At 37.8% G+C, this 19,242-nt stretch overlaps 1 protein-coding gene across 9 annotated transcripts in view; it reads right to left on the bottom strand.

The window, feature by feature from the left end:
- The window catches only part of DGKB (diacylglycerol kinase beta), a 1,123,143-nt gene that overhangs the window by 783,943 nt on the left and 319,958 nt on the right, over positions 1 to 19,242 (bottom strand). For all 9 annotated transcript variants that reach the window (XM_086397581.1, XM_086397582.1, XM_086397586.1 and 6 more), the window contains one exon: positions 7,604 to 7,862. In XM_086397581.1, the coding sequence (XP_086253707.1) occupies positions 7,604 to 7,673 (70 nt within the window). In that variant the 5' untranslated portion in view covers positions 7,674 to 7,862. The remainder of the gene's footprint in view (positions 1 to 7,603; positions 7,863 to 19,242) is intronic.

The following is a 19,242-nucleotide window of genomic DNA, read 5'->3' as shown; positions in this document are numbered from 1 at the left end:
AGCCACTGAGATTTTGTTAATTTTTCCAGTCATAGCCCAATTGGTCCACTCTGATCAAAATACTTCTCAGAAATACTAACTTCAATATTAAAGTTTGTTTGACCATAAATCTTAATTTACGGCTTTGGGGCAATTTTGAAAAGTTGAAAAAAATAGATGTTAAAAGTCATTGAAAACGATGTTTTTTCAGGATACTGAAATAATGGAAACTCAGACATTCATAGTTATTACTTTCTTTTACTACTACAAGATTCAGGTATTGAAAAACTTAAGCTACATGGACCCAGAGAAGCCACCAACAGGAAATTCGGCCTGAAGCAGTACAACAAATAGGAACCAAACCCAGAGATGAGGCAAAAGAGATTATGCAGCCAACATACATTCCAGAAATAAAATCTGGGTCAGAGCCAGGAACTGCTGAGTTAATCAATGTGAATAAGAAGAAACAGGGTCAGAAATGAAAGACATGGATTATCTAAAATAGAGTCACAGATTCCAACTTCAGACAAGTGTCAGGGCAAAGTCAAGACAGTCTGCGTGAGTACTAGAAGTGATTTTCATAGGAAATCACCTCCATCACCACCATTAGGATTCTCAACAAAAGAGTAATTTATTGAGTACTGAGCACGTCACAGCCCTCTTCACACTGAATCCTTATTGCAATCCTAGGGCATGGTAAGGAAAACAAGGTGTGCATCACAGCACTTGAACTCAAACCCTGTTTAACCTAACAAGGAGTTATATGCTTTCAGCCACTATGCTAATTGACTCTGAGCCATTTGTTCTTCTATCTGGGAAAAGAGAGTAATTAACATTAAGTGGCTTGGCCTCCCAAAATAGAGCCAATGTAACAAAGAGTCTAGGACAAACTGTAAGAGAGCTAATCCCACTGAGATGAATTAGAGGGCTAATATGTGATCTAAATTTGTTTACCAATAAGCTGAATATGCACAGGGGAGATCTAGTCTCTCCCTCCACCTCCTTAAACCTTCAGGTAGGGATCAAGCCCAAAAGATATCTCAAAGATACAGATCATCATGCTGGAGGGTGGGGTTTCTTGGGAGAGGAAAGCTACTTAAGACAGAAAAGGACTCTGACAATTGTTTTATTATTATTACAATTGTGTGCTGATTTTATTCTCCTCTCTTTTCCCTCCCATGTTTTTCATAAGGAAGAGTAAGGGAGGTTCCAGAAATAGGAGAAAGATGTGTGGGAGGGATGAAGAAAAATGACTCCACTTAAGACAGGGCATCATGGAAGTCCACACAGGATCCAGTGCAATGAAGCAGAGTAAGAGAGCAGAAAGGCACATTTGGGGGCAAAAGCCACAGGCACAGTTAGAAGCTCTGTCCTGTATACAAAAGCCCTTTGAGAGATGGTTGTGGCTGTTGGAGATAAGAGGACCTGATGAATCCTGGATTCCAGCTTCTCCTATTTGTGAAACATGATTAACAGCCTTTTTAATAACACAGTGATATTTGTAAGAAATATTAAATGAATTATTACTGTTTTGATCTTTGCCATCACTTATTGTGCCACAGCAATGGGCCAAGTAATCTTCCTAAGAGATCATCTGCCTAAAGAAAGGCTTACTGTATTAAATGAATCAATACTTGTATTTAGAACAGGGTACTAAAAACCTATTATTGATAATGATGGCTACTGTCTCATTAAATCCCACAACACTGTGAGGTGGAATTCCACTTTTCCAGGTGAGTAAGCTGAGCCCCAGATAGTATATATAACCTCCCTAAGGCCCTAGGGCTAATAAGTTGAAGATAGAGCAGGGGTTCAACGCTGTCAAATATTAGTTTGCCTGCAAAGCCTGTGTTCTTTCCACAAAGTCATACTGCACGCCTCTCTCCAATGGAAGAAATTGTACACTAGGTCCAAATATTAGGCACACTGGTCCTTATTGAAAAGAACAAGTTCATCATATAATTTTGCAACTCTCTACAATGCCAGCTGCTATAAACAATATGAAATTTATGAAAGTTCAGAAGTGTTCCCACTGTAATAACACAGTATTTCTCAAAAATAATTTACATGCTCTATAACACTCTATAAATAGCAAATAAAAAGCTAATCCTAAGTGACAATATGTGGGCAGATAATGAATCACTTGGAAATACTGTGTAGATTTTACATAGAAAATATTTTCGTCCATGAAAAGATTTGGAATTTCTTAACCCTTTGCTGTGTCTTGAAACCACAGCAGGAAGCACTGACAAACTAATAATCTGATAAGCTCAATTCTCTACACGGCAGGAGTGAGAGCTCTTCATCTTACAACAACAGTTTGGATGACTTTTTATAAAGAGTGGGGAAGAAAATTATACTCCTCTCCCACATATCAATGGAAATGCTTCCCATGGAGTGACTCAGTCTGAAAACCTAAACAGGAGCATGCGCTCAGCATGCTGTAGGCGGCCACAGCGGGCTTCGCATTAGCTGCCTTGAGCATTTGTGGGGACAACACACATCTGAGGCTGCCAACAGCACCAGAAGCTTCTACCTTGTGAGAAAAATTTGGTCCTGTAGCAGAAAAAAGACATTGGTTCTTCATGCTCCAAAATGTGGCACTTTTTAACTCGATCATCAACAATATGTTCAAACAGCCAACAAAACAGTCCCTCCTTCTCTAATAAAATAATGATTGTAAACAGTTACATTACTTGCAACTCACAAGGCACTGTTCTCATTCCTTGACATATATTAACTCATTCAATTGAATACTCACAACATTTGACATATTTATTATTTTTCCCATTTTAGAAGTATGAAAATTGGGACACAGAGATGTTATATAACTTTTGAAAGTCAGACAAAGTACTATGTACTTTGCTATACTATGATGGGACCAGGACTTGAACACAAACTGTTTGATGTGCTAGCTGCCTAACCAGGAATGCTATGCCAATATCATTTAATTTTTCCCCAATTAATTATGAGGAAAGCCTAGAAGTTGAAACATGTATAGTTGCAGGGTATAATGGACTAAAATTTGTGTCTCCCCAAATGCATAACATGTGTTGGAATCCTATTTTGCAATATGAGTTGGGGGGTGGGGGTGATTAGGAGGTAAATGGGCTTCCCTAATGGCTCAGCCATAAAGAATCTGCCTGCTCTGCCAGAGACGAAGGAAACCCCGGTACAATCCCTTAGTCAGGAAGTTCCCCTGGAGGAGGAAATGACAATTTCTCCTGAGGTCCTGAAGCTAGAACTCTGACTAGAGCCTTTATAAGAATCCCAGGAGAACTTTCTGCCCCTCTTGCTCTTTCAACCATGTGAGAATACAAGAAGCTGACAGTTTGCAGCTCAAAAGAAGACCTTTATCAGAATCCATGCAGGCACCCTGATCTCAGAATTCCAACCTCCAGAACAATGAGAAATAACTCTCTACTCTTTATAAGTTACCCAGTCTGTTGTATTTCATTTTAACAGACTAAACAAAGTAAGACACGATATATTATGGCAATTGTGGAGAGAACTCAAGATCAGATAACTTGAGGAAAAGATCTATATGGTATTATAGGACTAACACTGAGTGATTTAGTTTTGTGGGGGTAAGAGTTCCATGAATTCAATTCATCTCAACCAAGAAACTGACAACCACACCTTCATTCCCCAAAAGCATATAAAACACTTATTTGAAATATATCACATATAACCTTCAGTTCAGATCAGTTCAGTCGCTCAGTCGTGTCCAACTCTTTGTGACTCCATGAATCGCAGCTCACCAGGCTTCCATGTCCATCACCAACTCCTGAAGTTCACTCAGACTCATGTCCATCGAGTCAGTGATGCCATCCAGCCATCTCATCCTCTGTCGTCCCCTTCTCCTCCTGCTCCCAATCCCTCCCAGCATCAGGGTCTTTTCCAATGAGTCAACTCTTCACATGAGGTGGCCAAAGCATTGGAATTTCAGCTTCAGCATCAGTCCTTCCAATGAACACCCAGGACTGATTTCCCTTAGAATGGACTGGTTGGATCTCCTTGCAGTCCAAGGGACTTTCAAGAGTCTTTGCCAACACCACAGTTCAAAAGCATCAATTCTTCTGTTCTCAGCTTTCTTCACAGTCCAACTCTCACATCCATACATGACCATTGGAAAAACCAATACCCTGACTAGATGGACCTTTGTTGGCAAAGTAATGTCTTTGCTTTTCAATATGCTGTCTAGGTTGGTCATAACTTTCCTTCCAAGGAGTAAGTGTCTTTTAATTTCATGGCTCCAGTCACCATCTGCAGTGATTTTGGAGCCCAAAAAAAATAAAGTCTGACACTGTTTCCACTGTTTCCCCATCTATTTCCCATGAAGTGATGACCTTGGCATGCTACAAATATAGACTTAAGTTACTAACTTTTAAAAACTGAGTCATTAAGTATATACAAACAATTTCTTATTGAAAGTCACAAAACAATTACAATCAAGAAAGTAATTAAAATCTAATATAGCATTTTTCTAATAGACTATGGAAGAATGTCACCTTGGCAACATTGCATTGCAACATGAAAAATCTGATCCTTAAACGCTGCAAATAAACTGATGACATGTACTGAATAGCATGGAAAATATATCCCTTTTATAATCTTCAGGCTAATAAGTTTGTTTCCAGTTATGTTTTGACAATGGCAATTTATTACACAAAGATACATCCTAATTGTAATGGTCTTTGCATTTTAATTATACAGGAAACTTCAAGGATTAAATCTAGCACTTTTTATTGCTGTCGAGGTTATTTAAAAAAGAGAAGTTTAATGATCATGGAATCAGCACTATTTATTTCCTTTACAGTTAACTTGTCTTCTTAAAAAATCTGTTTTAATAATGTTCTTATACTCACTGTGTCATTGCTCACTATTTTATTGAATGCCCATTAGTCTTTGTCTCAATAGGTTACAACTTTTATATTTGACAATTTTTATTATACCTATCATAGGTATTTCTGTAAATTTATTACAAAATGAAGTATTTTAATGATGTAATTAAGTGTACTCCCATATTCCTTAGCCAATAAAATAAAAGTAGTAGTCAATAATATATTTAATACTTTAGCATTAAATTCTATTTATCTGTTCAAATGCAATTTTAATGTTTGAGCAAATGTTAATCTAAATAATAATTTAGCTGCTGTGGCAATAATTTATCTATTTTATATTAGTGCCTCCATAGGTATGTTTCCTATAGGTACCTGAGCACTGGAAAATATATTTTAAAAGTCCAGGTAAGTTCAATATAACCTAAACAAAACCATTATGTTTATTTTACTTGGGGAATTATGTCACCAAACTCCCCTGTCTTTCCAATCAAATTTTTAGAGCTGAAATCTGCTTCTCTCTCTCTCAATTCTCATATTTTATTGTTGCCTAAATTCTCTTCCATTAGTTTTAATGATATAATACTAAATCTATGTTTTTATTATCATCTTTCTCCATTCAAATTTTTAGTTTATTGCAGTAGCTCACTGCCATCATTTCAGTCTGTTTCAAATACTATTCTCATATTTGCAAATTCAGATTCTTGGGCTATAGTGCTGTTCATAACAACCAACCCTTAGCATCCTACAAATACTTTTCACTGTCTAACTCAAGTTGGGTATTGTGTTTTTTAATTCCATCTCAGTTTTACAGCCTTAATTCACTCACTTCTTTAATTTGTGGTGTAGCTAAATGTGGCTCATCTCACTTTCTCAAATATATGCTAAATTTTTCTTTTAAAATATATCATTTTTCTGCATGTACCTTGTCTTTTTTTTAATTCATTTCAAATTCCTCTTTCATGAAGATTTCACTTTCTCCCTATCTCAAGTGGCACACTGTAACCCTACAGATACTTAAACTTTGCTTGTAGCCCTTAGATTATATTTTATCTACATCTAGAGTCATTTATCCATCAGTTCCTAGCCTTCATTAAACTGTAAATTCCAAAAATGCACATCTGCATTTCCCACCATGCCAAGCAGAATACTCTCCATAAAGATGTTCAGAAATATTTACAGCAAAGAGCATATAAAAATTAGAAAACATAGGTAAACCAATTTTTCAGTTTCAGTTCAGTCACTCAGTCGTGTCCGACTCTTTGCGACCCCATGAATTGCAGCACACCAGGCCTCCCTGTCCATCACCAGCTCCCGGAGTTCACTCAGACTCATGTCCATCAAGTCGGTGATGCCATCCAGTCAACTTCAGAACTACTGAGTATAAACACGCTGACAAGAATTCAGCCATTCTGGACTAAACTGTCCTCATGAGATAAGTAGATGAACCATGCTTTCAGGGGCTCCAAACAGTTTTTGAAGCTGGGACCATATTTTGATATCAATTATTTGCCCTCCTCCCCCCGATTTGGTAGTTGCTGTTGGTTTGGTTTTGTTTATTTTTAATCATTATTGATGGAGAAAACTCATAGGTTCTTATAGGAATTTGCATCTTCCTTGCAAATACCCACCGGCACTCTCAAAACCTTACCCAGAACACTTCAGCCCTCCAGTTAGAAAGACTGGAATACCTATTTATTGGCCTTTTCATATAAACAGACATTCTAAGACAGTTCCTGTCTTATAATATGTACCCCATAAATGTGAGTCTTATTATCACTCACCTGTCTACTTATTATTATTCAAGATCCCTCATTTGAGTTTAATCATTTTTTCCACCTCTCCTTCAAAACATCATTCAATCCATTCTTGTCACTTCTCTCCTACACACCCCAACTCTTGGCATAAGCATCTCCAGCCAGCTGCTCCACCTTCTGCTTCCTTCACTACTGTGTGCTATTGGTTCTTTCTCACTGTCCATTTCTTGCATTTTCGTCACTCATAATCACATTCTTATGGCATTCTCTGCTTATTTTTTCTCTACTCATCATGCTCCCAGCAACCTTTTGCTGCTTTCTATTTCTTAGTTGCTTCATTTTCTCTAATACGTTGACACAGCTGCCCCCCATATTTACAGGTGAAACTCAATTTGTGAAATATATATATTTTCGAAAATCCATGGTAGAAACATAAATACGATCCTGCTGTTCATGTGTAAAGATAACCATATTTAAAAAGTGCACACTATAAAGCAAATCACCATGGCTTATCTTTGTATTAATACACACACCCAAATACCTTCTCTTTCTTTTACAATCTCTTATTTTATTCTTTATTTTTATTTTACAACCTCTTATTATACACGTGGGATTGGCCACAATGTACCTAAGACTCCTTATTCCCAGTCTTATAGAAATGTTATGCTAACAAACAAGGTAAAAAAAAATAATAATTCACTTTTGCTCTTCCTTCTGCTAATCCTTCTTCTTGGTTACAGACTCACCAATCTCTATTCTCCCAAACTGCTTTATCCTTTGCATCACACCTATTACAGCTGGAGGGTTTCCCAGTTCAGTTCTGCATCTAACATCCAGTTCTTTTTCTTCTAGATTTAGTGATTTTCCTTTTCCTCATGCCAAACAAGTAGTTTCAAGTCCGCTTACTTGCAAACACAAAAGACCTTTATCCTGATGCTGAACAGGACCCATAATCTGTTTTTGTAGGTATATAATATGTCACTTAAAATAAATACCAAGTAAAATCATATCAATATGAATACTTACACTCAGCATATTTCTGAAGCTGGGAAAATTCTGAAGGGCTGAGGTGGGCCCACTTTTCCTGGTTTGTCATGGTGGTGGTCAGGAGATCTCTTACATACCAGGTGAGGAATTCTTTATTCAGATTTTGGCAGAATTTAGGCTTCAAAGTTTCCACATGGCATGTTTCATTATAAAATATGTCATGCTTTCAAACTATGCAATCTGTCAACATGAGACCACTGTGGGTATGAGTTTGTAGTTTCAATAAGATATTAAATCACTGTAGAAAGAAAAACATAAAGATTGAAAGATTAGCATTATTAAATGAAGAAAAAAACTGACAAGTCTTAGAATGCTAAAGATTTTTAATTCCTAAATAATATATTTCAAAGGTATTCTATTTTGCATGATAATATTTCATTGCTCACTCTTTAATGGCATTTTATATACATTTTCTAATGCCAAATCATAGAAGAAATATGATTAAAAATACAAAGTGTGAAGAAAATTTTATAAGGTCTAGTTTCATACAAGTAGTTTTTTTATGTTGTTCAGCTTTATAAACTCCATATTCCAAGAGCAAAGAAAGGTGCCACTTTTACCACTCTGAACTTATCAGATTTTTAAATATCTAAATGAATGTTATGTTTAAAACAATTTTTAAAAATACTTTATTTATTTATCTGGTTGCATCGGGTTGTAGTTGCAGCATGCAGGATCTTTTTTTTCTTTGTTTTAGTTGCAGCACGTGGGATCTTACTTCCCCAACCAGGAATCGAACCCAGGCCCCTGAATGCAGGCCCCCTGCATTGGGAACACAGCATTTTAGCCACTGGACCAACAGGAGAGTCCCATAAAACAAAATTTTTAAAAGAAGCTAAGTAAGATCTAAGTTACCTAAACAAACAATCTGCTGGTCTGTCAAATTTCTAACAATGGTTTGGAATGGTCATCAGTGGTAGCACAGATGTCTGTGCTTGTGTGTATGTGTGTGTGTGTGTGTGTGTGTGTGTTCAGTCACTCTGCTATGTCTGATCCTTTGTGACCCCATAGACTGTACCCTGCCAGGCTCCTCTGTCCATGGGATTTTCCTGGCAAGAGTACCAGGGTGGGTTGTCATTTCCTCTTCCAGAGGATCATCCCAACTCAGGGACAGAACCTGCATCTCCTGCCCAACAAGCAGATTCTTTACCACTGAGCCACTGAGGAAGCCCCCAGCATATATATTTACAATTATGCATATCAGTATGGGAGGTGCATAAACTGAATGTTTTCCTAGCAGTAAAAGAAAAATTTAATTTTACCACGTGTAGAGCTCCCAATAAAATTTACCAAACTAAAGCAATTTCAAATGTCTGACAGACTTTCATAATGATAGTAGATAGAACTACTATGAATCATGCTTAAAAATAAACCCCTAGGTTGTCATGGCCCTGCATTCACTGCAACATCTATAAAAGCAAACAAAATGAAAAACCATCTGGCTTTAACTTTTTATCAGAGACAGTAATCAATCGCTCAGTGACCCACCGGACTGGCACTCTAATCATTATCGAAACTAAAATATTTAGAAACAATCACTTAGATATTTATGCAATTAAATCAATGGAAGGCTTAAGTACATAGACGTCATTACCTAAAGGCATGGAACCTGTATTTGGCATTAGTGCCTAATCTGTTTTCAGTATCTCTTTACTCTTCTCCACTATCAACCCTACAACCTTACTATCATATTCTGTCATCTTACCCTGAAAAAACAACAGCAAATCTCTTTGTGTTGGTCTCATATGTTTACGGTTCCAGCAATTCGTTTTACAAGGTGATAGTTTGCTTTTAAATGGAAAAAAAAAAAAAAAATGAAGATACCGATGCATTAACAGAGAACAAATTGCTAGATTTTTTTTTTCCTCCCAGGGTACGCTCTTATATCACAACCATAACATTGTGGAAGCAACACAAACTAAAAGGAATGAGACTATGTGATAGAAAATTTTGCGCTTTCCACCCAGTTTCTTTCTGCTGATTTCATCCTTCACATTGATTTCATCCTGACCCTTTGCTTCTCTCCAGTTAAATGCCATTTTGGTGGGACTGTAAAACAAGGTGCCCTGTCGTATCCAGAGGGAGACAGATGATTCAGTAACATTTTGATGATCAGACTCCATCTCATGGGGCTTTAACTGTTGAACAGAGTTGCGCAAGAACAGCATGAAAATAGCTCTGGTCTTAATGCTTATAGCAATAATGAGGATACCTGTCCCTGTTTGACCCTGATGTTCTAGGTATCCTGTCACTTCTAAAGGTATCATTATTTTAATAACAAATAAGCAGGCCAGAATCAGTTTCTGTTACCTACAACTTAAAAACCTAAACTGATGACAATGGCAGTTCATTAATTTATTCCAAAAGATGTTTACCAATCTCTTGTGTGCTTGAAAGCATTCCAGACACCAGAAATGTAACAGAGAAATACATAAAAGATGAAAATACAGCAATTTCAGCAATGTGTTAGTTTTACTAAGAGCTTACAGTATGCAGGACGTTCCCCTGATAGCATTTATGTGTTGGATTATTCATTCAGTTCAGTGACTCAGTCATGTCCAACTCTTTGCAACCCCATGAACAGCAGCACGCCAGGTCTCCCTGTCCATCACCAACTCCCGGAGTCCACCCAAACCCATGTCCATTGAGTCGGTGATGCCATCCAACCATCTCATCCTCTGTTGTCCCCTTTTCCTCCTGCCCTCAATCTTTCCCAGCATCAGGGTCTTTTCAAATGACTCAGCTCTTCTCATCAGGTGGCCATAGTATTGGAGTTTCAGCTTCAACATCAGTCCTTCCACTGAACACCCAGGACTGATCTCCTTTAGGATGGACTGGTTGGATCTCCTTGCAGTCCAAGGGACTCTCAAGAGTCTTCTCCAACACCACAGTTCAAAAGCATCAATTCTTCAGCACTCAGCTTTCCTTATATTCTAACTCTCACATCCATACGTGACCACTGGAAAAACCATAGCCTTGACTAGACAGACCTTTGTTGACAAAGTAATGACTCTGCTTTTTAATATACTGTCTAGGTTGGTTATAACTTTTCTTCCAAGGAGCAAGTGTCTTTTAATTTCATGGCTGCAATCACCATCTGCAGTGATTTTAGAGCTCAGAAAAATAAACTCAGCCACTGTTTCCACTGTTTGCCCATCTATTTGCCATGAAGTGATGGGACCAGATGCCATGATCTTAGTTTTCTGAATGTTGAGCTTTAAGCCAACTTTTTCACTCTCCTCTTTCACTTTCATGCTCAAACTACTCCACAACTGCACTCATCTCACACGCTAGTAAAGTAATGCTCAAAATTCTTCAAGCAAGGCTTCAGCAATACGTGAACCGTGAACTTCCTGATGTTCAAGCTGGTTTTAGAAAAGGCAGAGGAACCAGAGATCAAATTGCCAACATCTGCTGGATCATGGAAAAAGCAAGAGAGTTCCAGAAAAACATCTATTTCTGTTTTATTGACTATGCCAAAGCCTTTGCCTGTGTGGATCACAATAAACTGTGGAAAATTGTGAAAGAGATGGGAATACCAGACCACCTGACCTGCCTCTTGAGAAACCTGTATGCAGGTCAGGAAGCAACAGTTAGAACTGGACATGGAACAACAGACTGGTTCCAAAAAGGAAAAGGAGTGTGTCAAGGCTGTATATTTTAACTTCTATGCAGAGTACATCATGAGAAACGCTGGGCTGGAAGAAGCACAAGCTGGAATCAAGATTGCCAGGGGAAATATCAATAACCTCAGATATGCAGATGACACCACCCTTATGGCAGAAAGTTGGATTATTCAATCTTTACCAAACAACTCTGTGAGGCACTAAGTCTCCCATTTTGACAAATGAAGAAACTGACCCGCCTGTTATGAATCTGACAGGAAATCTGCTAGAAACCCACACAATACCCATTCTTTCTTATTTTCTTCGTAACAAGAAACCTAATTTTATTAAATGAAAATATATCCACCTAAACAGATTCCTTGGGTTCTTTGCATGAAGAAGTGGTCAGTGAGATGTGGCAGATGTTGGGCGAGATATACAGGAAGGTTCTATTTGAGGGAAGAGCTGGAACGTGCTCTTTTAATCTCTTCTCTCTGCCTCCAAACTTCCTACCTGGAATGTTGACACATTGGCTATAAATTCAGCAGTTTCTCATACTAGTGAGATAACTTCTAGAATGGAAGCCATAAACTAAGAATGGAAGTCTCATAAAGTAGACCAAGCTTGCCAAACCACTGATTACAGAAAATATTGGCTCACCAGCTACTTATGTAAATAAAGTTTCACTGGAATGCAGACAAGCCTATTAGAGAAACCAATAAGAGGCCAATTTTTTACAGAATTTCAATGCTAAATAAAGAGGTTGGGGCACTATTCGGAAGGAAACAAGGAACAAAAAGAAATACAGGAAAGGTGAGAATCCTGATCACATTGGGAAAATGTCATTTTGGAAAAATGTCGATGTCTTCATTTAGTTTCTCATTCACTTGGATTGTGATAGCTTCTTAACCTGCTCCCCGGGTCTCTCTCCTTTCCTTAACATGGCCTGTCCATGGGTATTCATGAGCTGACATGATTCCAGAGGTCTGTCTGATAAATTACCAACAAGCTAATTAAAATTACAATAGTAATTTATTAACTACAGGTTTCCACCTGGATACCTGCTCTGAAATTTACTAAAATCCCTCAGTTAATTTGGTATAAGAAACTCAAATTTAAAATGATGCATTAACATATATATGGAATTTAGAAAGATGGTAACAATAACCCTGTATACGAGACAGAAAAAGAGACACTGATGTATAGAACAGTATTTTGGACTCTGTGGGAGAGGGAGAGGGTGGGATGATTTGGAGAATGGCATTGAAACATGTATAATATCATGTATGAAACTAGTCGCCAGTCCAGGTTCGATGCACGATACTGGATGCTTGGGGCTGGTGCACTGGGACAACCCAGAGGGATGGTATGGGGAGGGAGGAGGGAGGAGGGTTCAGGATGGGGAACACATGTATACCTGTGGTGGATTCATTTTGATATATGGCCAAACCAATACAATATTGTAAAGTTAAAAAATAAAATTAAATTAAATTTAAAAATAAATAAAGTCTGTGGATTGGACTTGAAAAAAAAAATAAAATAAAATGATGCATTAAGACTGTCATACAGAATGAAATAAGTCAGAAAGAGAAATACAAATATCGTATATTAACACATGTATGTGGAATCTAGAAAAATGCTACAGATGATCTATGTGCAAAGCAGAAATAGATACACAGGTGTAGAAGATAAATGTATGGACACCAAGGGGGGAAGTGGGGTCGTGGGATGAATTGGGAGATTGGGATTGACATATATATATACACATTATTGATACTATGCATAAAATAAATCACCTACATATAAAATAGATCACTAATGAGAACCTACTGTACAGCTCAGGGAACTCTGTTTAATGCATGTGGTGACCTAAATAGGAAGGGACTCCAAAAATGGGGAACATATGTATACACATAGCTGATTCACTTTGCTATAACAGCAGAAAGTACTAACACAAATTGTAGAGCAACTATACTCCAATAAATATTTATTTTTAAAAAAGACTGATTAACGAACATTCTTCAAATCTTTACACAAATTATGTTTTTTCAGTAAAGTCTTACCTGGTCATTCAATTTACACTTGAACATTCATACGCACCATCCCTCCATTACACTTTTGTTAGGAATATAATATCTTATTATCAAATGTTCATATCAAATTTATTATCAAAAAGAGACATGTCCGACTCTTTGCAAACCCATGGACTGCACAGTCCATGGAATTCTCCAGGCCAGAATACTGGAGTGGGTAGCTGTTCCCTTCTCGAGGGGGATCTTCCCTACACAGAGATCAAACCCAGGTCTCCCACATTGCAGGCGATTCTTTACCAGCTTAGCCACCAGGGAAGCCAAAGAATAGTGGAGTGAGTAGCGTATTCTCCAGGGGATCTTCCAAACCCAGAAATCAAACCAGGGTCTCCTGTATTGCAGGTGGATTCTTTACCAGCTAAGCTACGAATTAAATAACTAAAAATACTTATTCAACTAGCCTTTCATCTGAACCATATTTATTCGATTTTGAGTCACCATCTTCTCCTGTGCTCTAAGATAGAAGTTCCATGAAGACATGGATTTTTATCTGTTCACTGCTGGTTCACAGGGCTTAGAAGGGTGCTTGGGATATGTAAATATTTATAGAATGAATTCACTTAAATGCTTTTTCCATAATGAAAAACAAGGATAGGGCAGTTAAAAGGAGACCCTGAAGTTGATAAAGACAAAATGGCTCATAAAGAAGGAGTCAGGAACAGAAGTCACCAAAGGTTTCACTTTCCCTAAAGCCACTTCCCCTCCCTTCAACTGACTGGATGTAAACAAAATAAGTTGTGCTTAGAGATACAAAGCTTTTACAATTAAAAAAAAAAAAAAAAAGCTTTACTTCACATAGCTTCTATGTTTGGTTTTTAAATATAACTGACTTTGTATAAATCAGCATTTTCAAGGGATGCCATAATCCAGCTGTCAGTTAAGCAATATATAATAACAACACTTACACATGAGCACCAGGACAATATATAAATTACATCTACATATTTAACAAAAATACTACATAGCTTTTCTTTAGCATTATCTTGTCACCTTAGGTCTGTACTTTATATATCAAGGACAGGATTTCTAAATTGATCTAATCCATTTGGATATCAGCAAGAGGTATTTAGAGGGTTATGACATCCCTGAAGGACTCAAAGTAAGTTCTCTGGTTCTTTGATCTGGTTAATTCCAACACCAATATGCTCTGAATAGAATTTCTCCTTCTGACTCTTCTCCTAATGGAAGCCTTTTGATTTTCACAATTATGGTTATTTCCAACTCTCACCATATGACATGCAGCCAAATAAGAAAAAAAGTAAGGGTGGGATAAAAATGAAGATGGTTTTCCTAATCAAATGTTTTAAACTAGATGAACTAACATATCATATTTCCTAAGCAAATATTTTAAACTAGCTGGAATAATGTATCCTAAGTCTGTAAAGAAAAATGTTGCATGTGTAATATTAAATCAAGAGGCATAGCTATGCCTCAGAAGGAGATGGGAATGATGGCAACATCTCCTTATAGTCTCTGCCTCTTTATAAATGTATACAAAGAAAATAACAGTATTCAGCTGAGATTTCTTATGATGCTTTCAACAGACTTCCTGTTTTCCTGCATGGGGTTTTCTCTGGGCACATAAAATGAAAGTCAGGAAGAATCCACTCTGCTGGCTGTTGGAGTGCATTCTCAACTAGTCAATGGACAGGCCACTTTGCTTAGTTGGTGGCAGGAAATGCTTACAGTGGAGGAGCTGGAGAAGGCTCTTTGGCCTGTTGTACCTGAATTAAAACATTTCTCCAGAACTAGGAAAAGAAATCAATCTCTTCAAGAAAATGTCTAGATAAGGGGCTTCCCTGGTGGCTCAGGGGTAAAGAATCCACTGAGCCATGAGGATTCAATTCCTGTGTCAGGAAGATCTCCTGGAGAAGGAAATGGCAACCCACCCCAGTATTCTTGCCTGGAAAATCCTATGGACAGAGGAACATAGCTGGCTACAGTCCATGGAATCACAAAAAGAATCAGACACAACTTAGTGACTAAACAACAATAACAACGTCTAGATAAATGGATCTGATTGGCTGGATGTATGTTACTCACATTAAATGTACATTTCTAAATAATTATTCAAAGTCAGTGTGTAATGAGTCCAATCACTGAATAATGTTAATACATGCTAAAGCACACTGAAGACTCCATGTACATGAATTCTGATGACTGAAAATATTTACTGGGATTCAAGTGTCATAAATCCCCAAAAATAAGGTAACCAATGGAAAAATCATAGGAGTGAAAAAGGAGAGCCAAAATATCAATCACAGAATTTCTGAAATAAAAATAGGATGAAATTAAATGGAACACTAAAGTTATCACTTGGTTTATAATTACTTGTTCATTTTTCTATGAAAAGAAGTGTAAATTGAGACCCAGTAACATGATAGACACTGAGCCAAATGCTGGTGATGCAGTTATAAGACAGTTCCTTTGATTTTGTTTGGTTGAAAGATCCACATTCAACAAAACCAACTACTCAAATAAATAATTATAAGCTGCAGTGTGTATGCTCAGCCACGGAGTATGTCTGACTCTTCACCAACCCATTGACTGTAGTCTGCCAGGCTCCTCTGTCCATGGGATTTCCCAGGCAAGAATACTGGAGTGGATTGCCATTTCCTCCTCTAGGGGATCTTCCCAACCCAGACATCAAACCCACATCTCCTGCGTCTCCTGCACTGGCAGGAGGATTCTTTACCACTACCCTAAACTGTGAGTAAGTTATATGAAATACAGGTCATGGAACTCTATGAAAGAGCCCTGATTTAGATTAAGAGTTCCAAAGTGGAATACATGTAGAAGTTTTATTTACATTATGATTTACATTAAATCATAAAAGTTGAGTAATAGTTATAAACTTGAGTGAGAAGAAAAACATTTTGAGCTGAACCTGGAAGTGAAGACACAAACATAAAACAAAAGAATATAAATATTAGAAGACCTCCAGAGAAGGTAAGTGTGACTGGAGCCTGGTGAGGAAGAGGGGAAGGGACACGTGATTAGATCACAGAAACAGGTAAAAGCCACACATGAACTTTCTTAGAGGCCGTGTTGAGGATTTAGCTCAAGTAAAATATGAAGCCACTGACATCTTTTGAGAAGGAGACAAACATATTCCCCATATATCTTACAAAGTTTTTTTTTCTTCAGTGGATTGGAAGATAACACGAATGGAAGTGGGAAGGCCAAAACAGAAGGCTATTCCAGTAACTGGATGAGAGCTGATAGTCGCTTTAAGTAGGAAAGTCATAGTAGAGATGACAGTAAAAAGCCAAATTCAAGATACATTTCTGGAGTCATATCTGATAATGAACAGGATACATTGTGTGCGTGATGAGGGGGTCAGGAATGATGCCTGTAGTTCTGGCTTGAGCACAGTGTACAGAGGGCTTCCCTGGTGACTCAGTGGTAAAGAACTGACCAAGCACTGCAGGAGACAAGGGTTCAACCCCTGGATCAGGAAGATGACATGGAGAAGGAAATAGCAACCCATTCCAGGTATTCTTGCCTGAGAAATCCCTTGGACAGAGGAGCCTGGCAGGCTACAGTCTATAGGGTCACAAGAGTCACACATGAGTTAGCACTAAACAACAGCAACAGAGGGTACATAAGGGTGGAGTTGAAAGTTTCTAAACACTAGAGCAGTATCAAGTATAAGAAGAAGAGAAAAATCAGTATATTTGTTTCGTGATGTGGTAAATTTGTGAAGAGAACTGGAGGTTTAAAGGATTAGTAGGTAGTGAGATAAGCCTAGAATTAATAAAAGAAATACAGAGGCATGATATTGTGAATTTTCTGATACAGACAATATGTGAAGATACAGAAGAACAGTTCCCCTGATATGGCAACCACACAGCTGTGCTACTAAGCTCTGCCTTCAAGAAAAAACTTGCATTCAGCTGCAAAGGGTTCAGTTAGCTGACAGTTTTGAGTTCTTTTTCCTTCAGAATACATGTAGCTTTTGAAGCAAGGTCACATTCTTCAGAGGTAGAGGTTGATGATGAAAGATGATGGATGTATGAAGGTCATGCCACCTTTGTCCAATGGGGGAATCCTTTAAAGACCCATATTTGCTCCAAAACTCCCCAGTGGACTCGCTGAGACTGGCCTGTCTGTATTATAATCTGATGCTATTCATAACCAAGGCTGCATCTTCCACCTTCCTTGTTTTCTCAGGTATTTGAGCTGCATTGTTGTCTGAAGGCTCTTTCTGCCTTATCTTCCTTTTCTTCTTTTTTATCTTTCACAGGAATAACTTGCAGATAAGCCTTTGTTTCTGTAGCTCCACCTCAGTCTTTGTTTCCTGGTGAAGGATCCTATGTGTAAGGATCCCAATAGGAAACAGAAAATAATACTATTAAAATGAATAAGTAGGGGTTTAATAAAAGGATTATTTAGGAAGTGTGGACAGAGATTAGAAAAGCCATTAGAGGTTGGTGCTGTATCCTGCTGTAGCAAAAGCTGGGAACTTACTGACCCTAAGCCCAAAGGGACTAGAGATGTTGCAGCCAAGAAACCTCAGAGTATAGAAGATCATCTGATAGGAACCACAGACTTGCATAGTAGGATACTAGAATGTGTCTCCCTTTCAGTGATTTAGCTGGGGAGGAGATGGGCAATAACTTCCCCTACCATGTTATCTTCCAACTCTCCAGTGTCCTCCCTTGCCTCACACTGACCAAACCTAATCATAAGCCATAGCACAAAGACAGCCATTGGTGCAGTCTATATGAAATCGCCCCATGAGTCACCAACCCAAGTGGGAGGAGGATAAGTAGGGAATCTGAAGGGACAAATATGAAATATCAAGCACATCAGCACAAAGTGTGTGGCATGAGGAAGTGGGCCCAGACAAACCTTTAGGGCATTTCCAAATTAGCGATTAAAAGTGGAAAAACACTGGGGGGAAAAAGACTATGGTGTTAAACCGACTACAGAAGGGAAAGAAAAGAATCTTTAAGGACAAGGAAGAAAGGCGCTTTTCAAAAGTTGCTAAGCAGTTAAATAAGAAGAGAACTGAAATATCCAATGGCAATATGCTGGTCTCTGATGACTTCAACAAAGCACTTTCTCTGAAGCTGAGTATGCCAGACTGAAATGGGTTGCACAGTAGAACTGAATTTGGGAAGACCGTGAATATCATCAACTCCTTGAGAACTGTGATTGTAGGGGTGAATGGAGAGTCAAAAGGAGTTATGGAGAGGAGAGAAGAATGTGCAGTGGATTTCATTTGTTTGTAGGACTCCCTGGGAAAAAACTTGTAAATTGAAGAGAATAATTTATAGTAAGAGTGATTCAAACTTCAGGAAAGAAAGCAACTGACTGGAGTTTCAAAGTCCTTTTATAAAGGATTTTAAAAGTCATTAATAGCAGGAGAAGATAAGTTCCATGCATTACATAAGGACCAAAATTAATCTTACCAATGTGAATAGATACAAGTGGTTTTATAGATTTGGTGCTGATAAAATGAAAGACTTCTGATTGACAATTTTGGTTTTCTCAACTTTTATATCTCTATATACCTATTATTACCTGAGAGATTAGTTAGGCAATGATAAGGGAAGAGGAAAGTAACAGTGTATAATTGAAAACAATTATACACCAGTGTGGTAAACTGAGCTCATTAAAGGCATGTAGTATAAACAACAGGCAGAGTTAAAAGCTAATGGGATATTGCTTTTCATTAATTTAAAATTATAACAGCCTGATTTTAATTGGTTAATTCTTAATATATTCTTAACCTACCACTTCTGAATCTGATAGCTCTGTATCCCCATTCAAGTTTGGAGTTGTCTTCCTGAGGTAAAGCAATTCAGTTAATCTATCTGAGCTTTAGTTCCTTTTTCATGAAAAGTAGATAATACCACGTACCTCCCACAGGTATTATTAATGAAATAACATGTGCTTGGTGCATAACAAATAAAAG

This window comes from Bos grunniens, chromosome 4 (genome assembly GCF_055505025.1).
Source record: "Bos grunniens cultivar Pamir isolate PY7600 chromosome 4, Bosgru_T2T1.0, whole genome shotgun sequence".
Lineage (NCBI taxonomy): Eukaryota > Metazoa > Chordata > Mammalia > Artiodactyla > Bovidae > Bos > Bos grunniens.
Note: the sequence above shows the minus strand (reverse complement) of the source record. Positions and strands in the feature narration are given on the sequence as shown.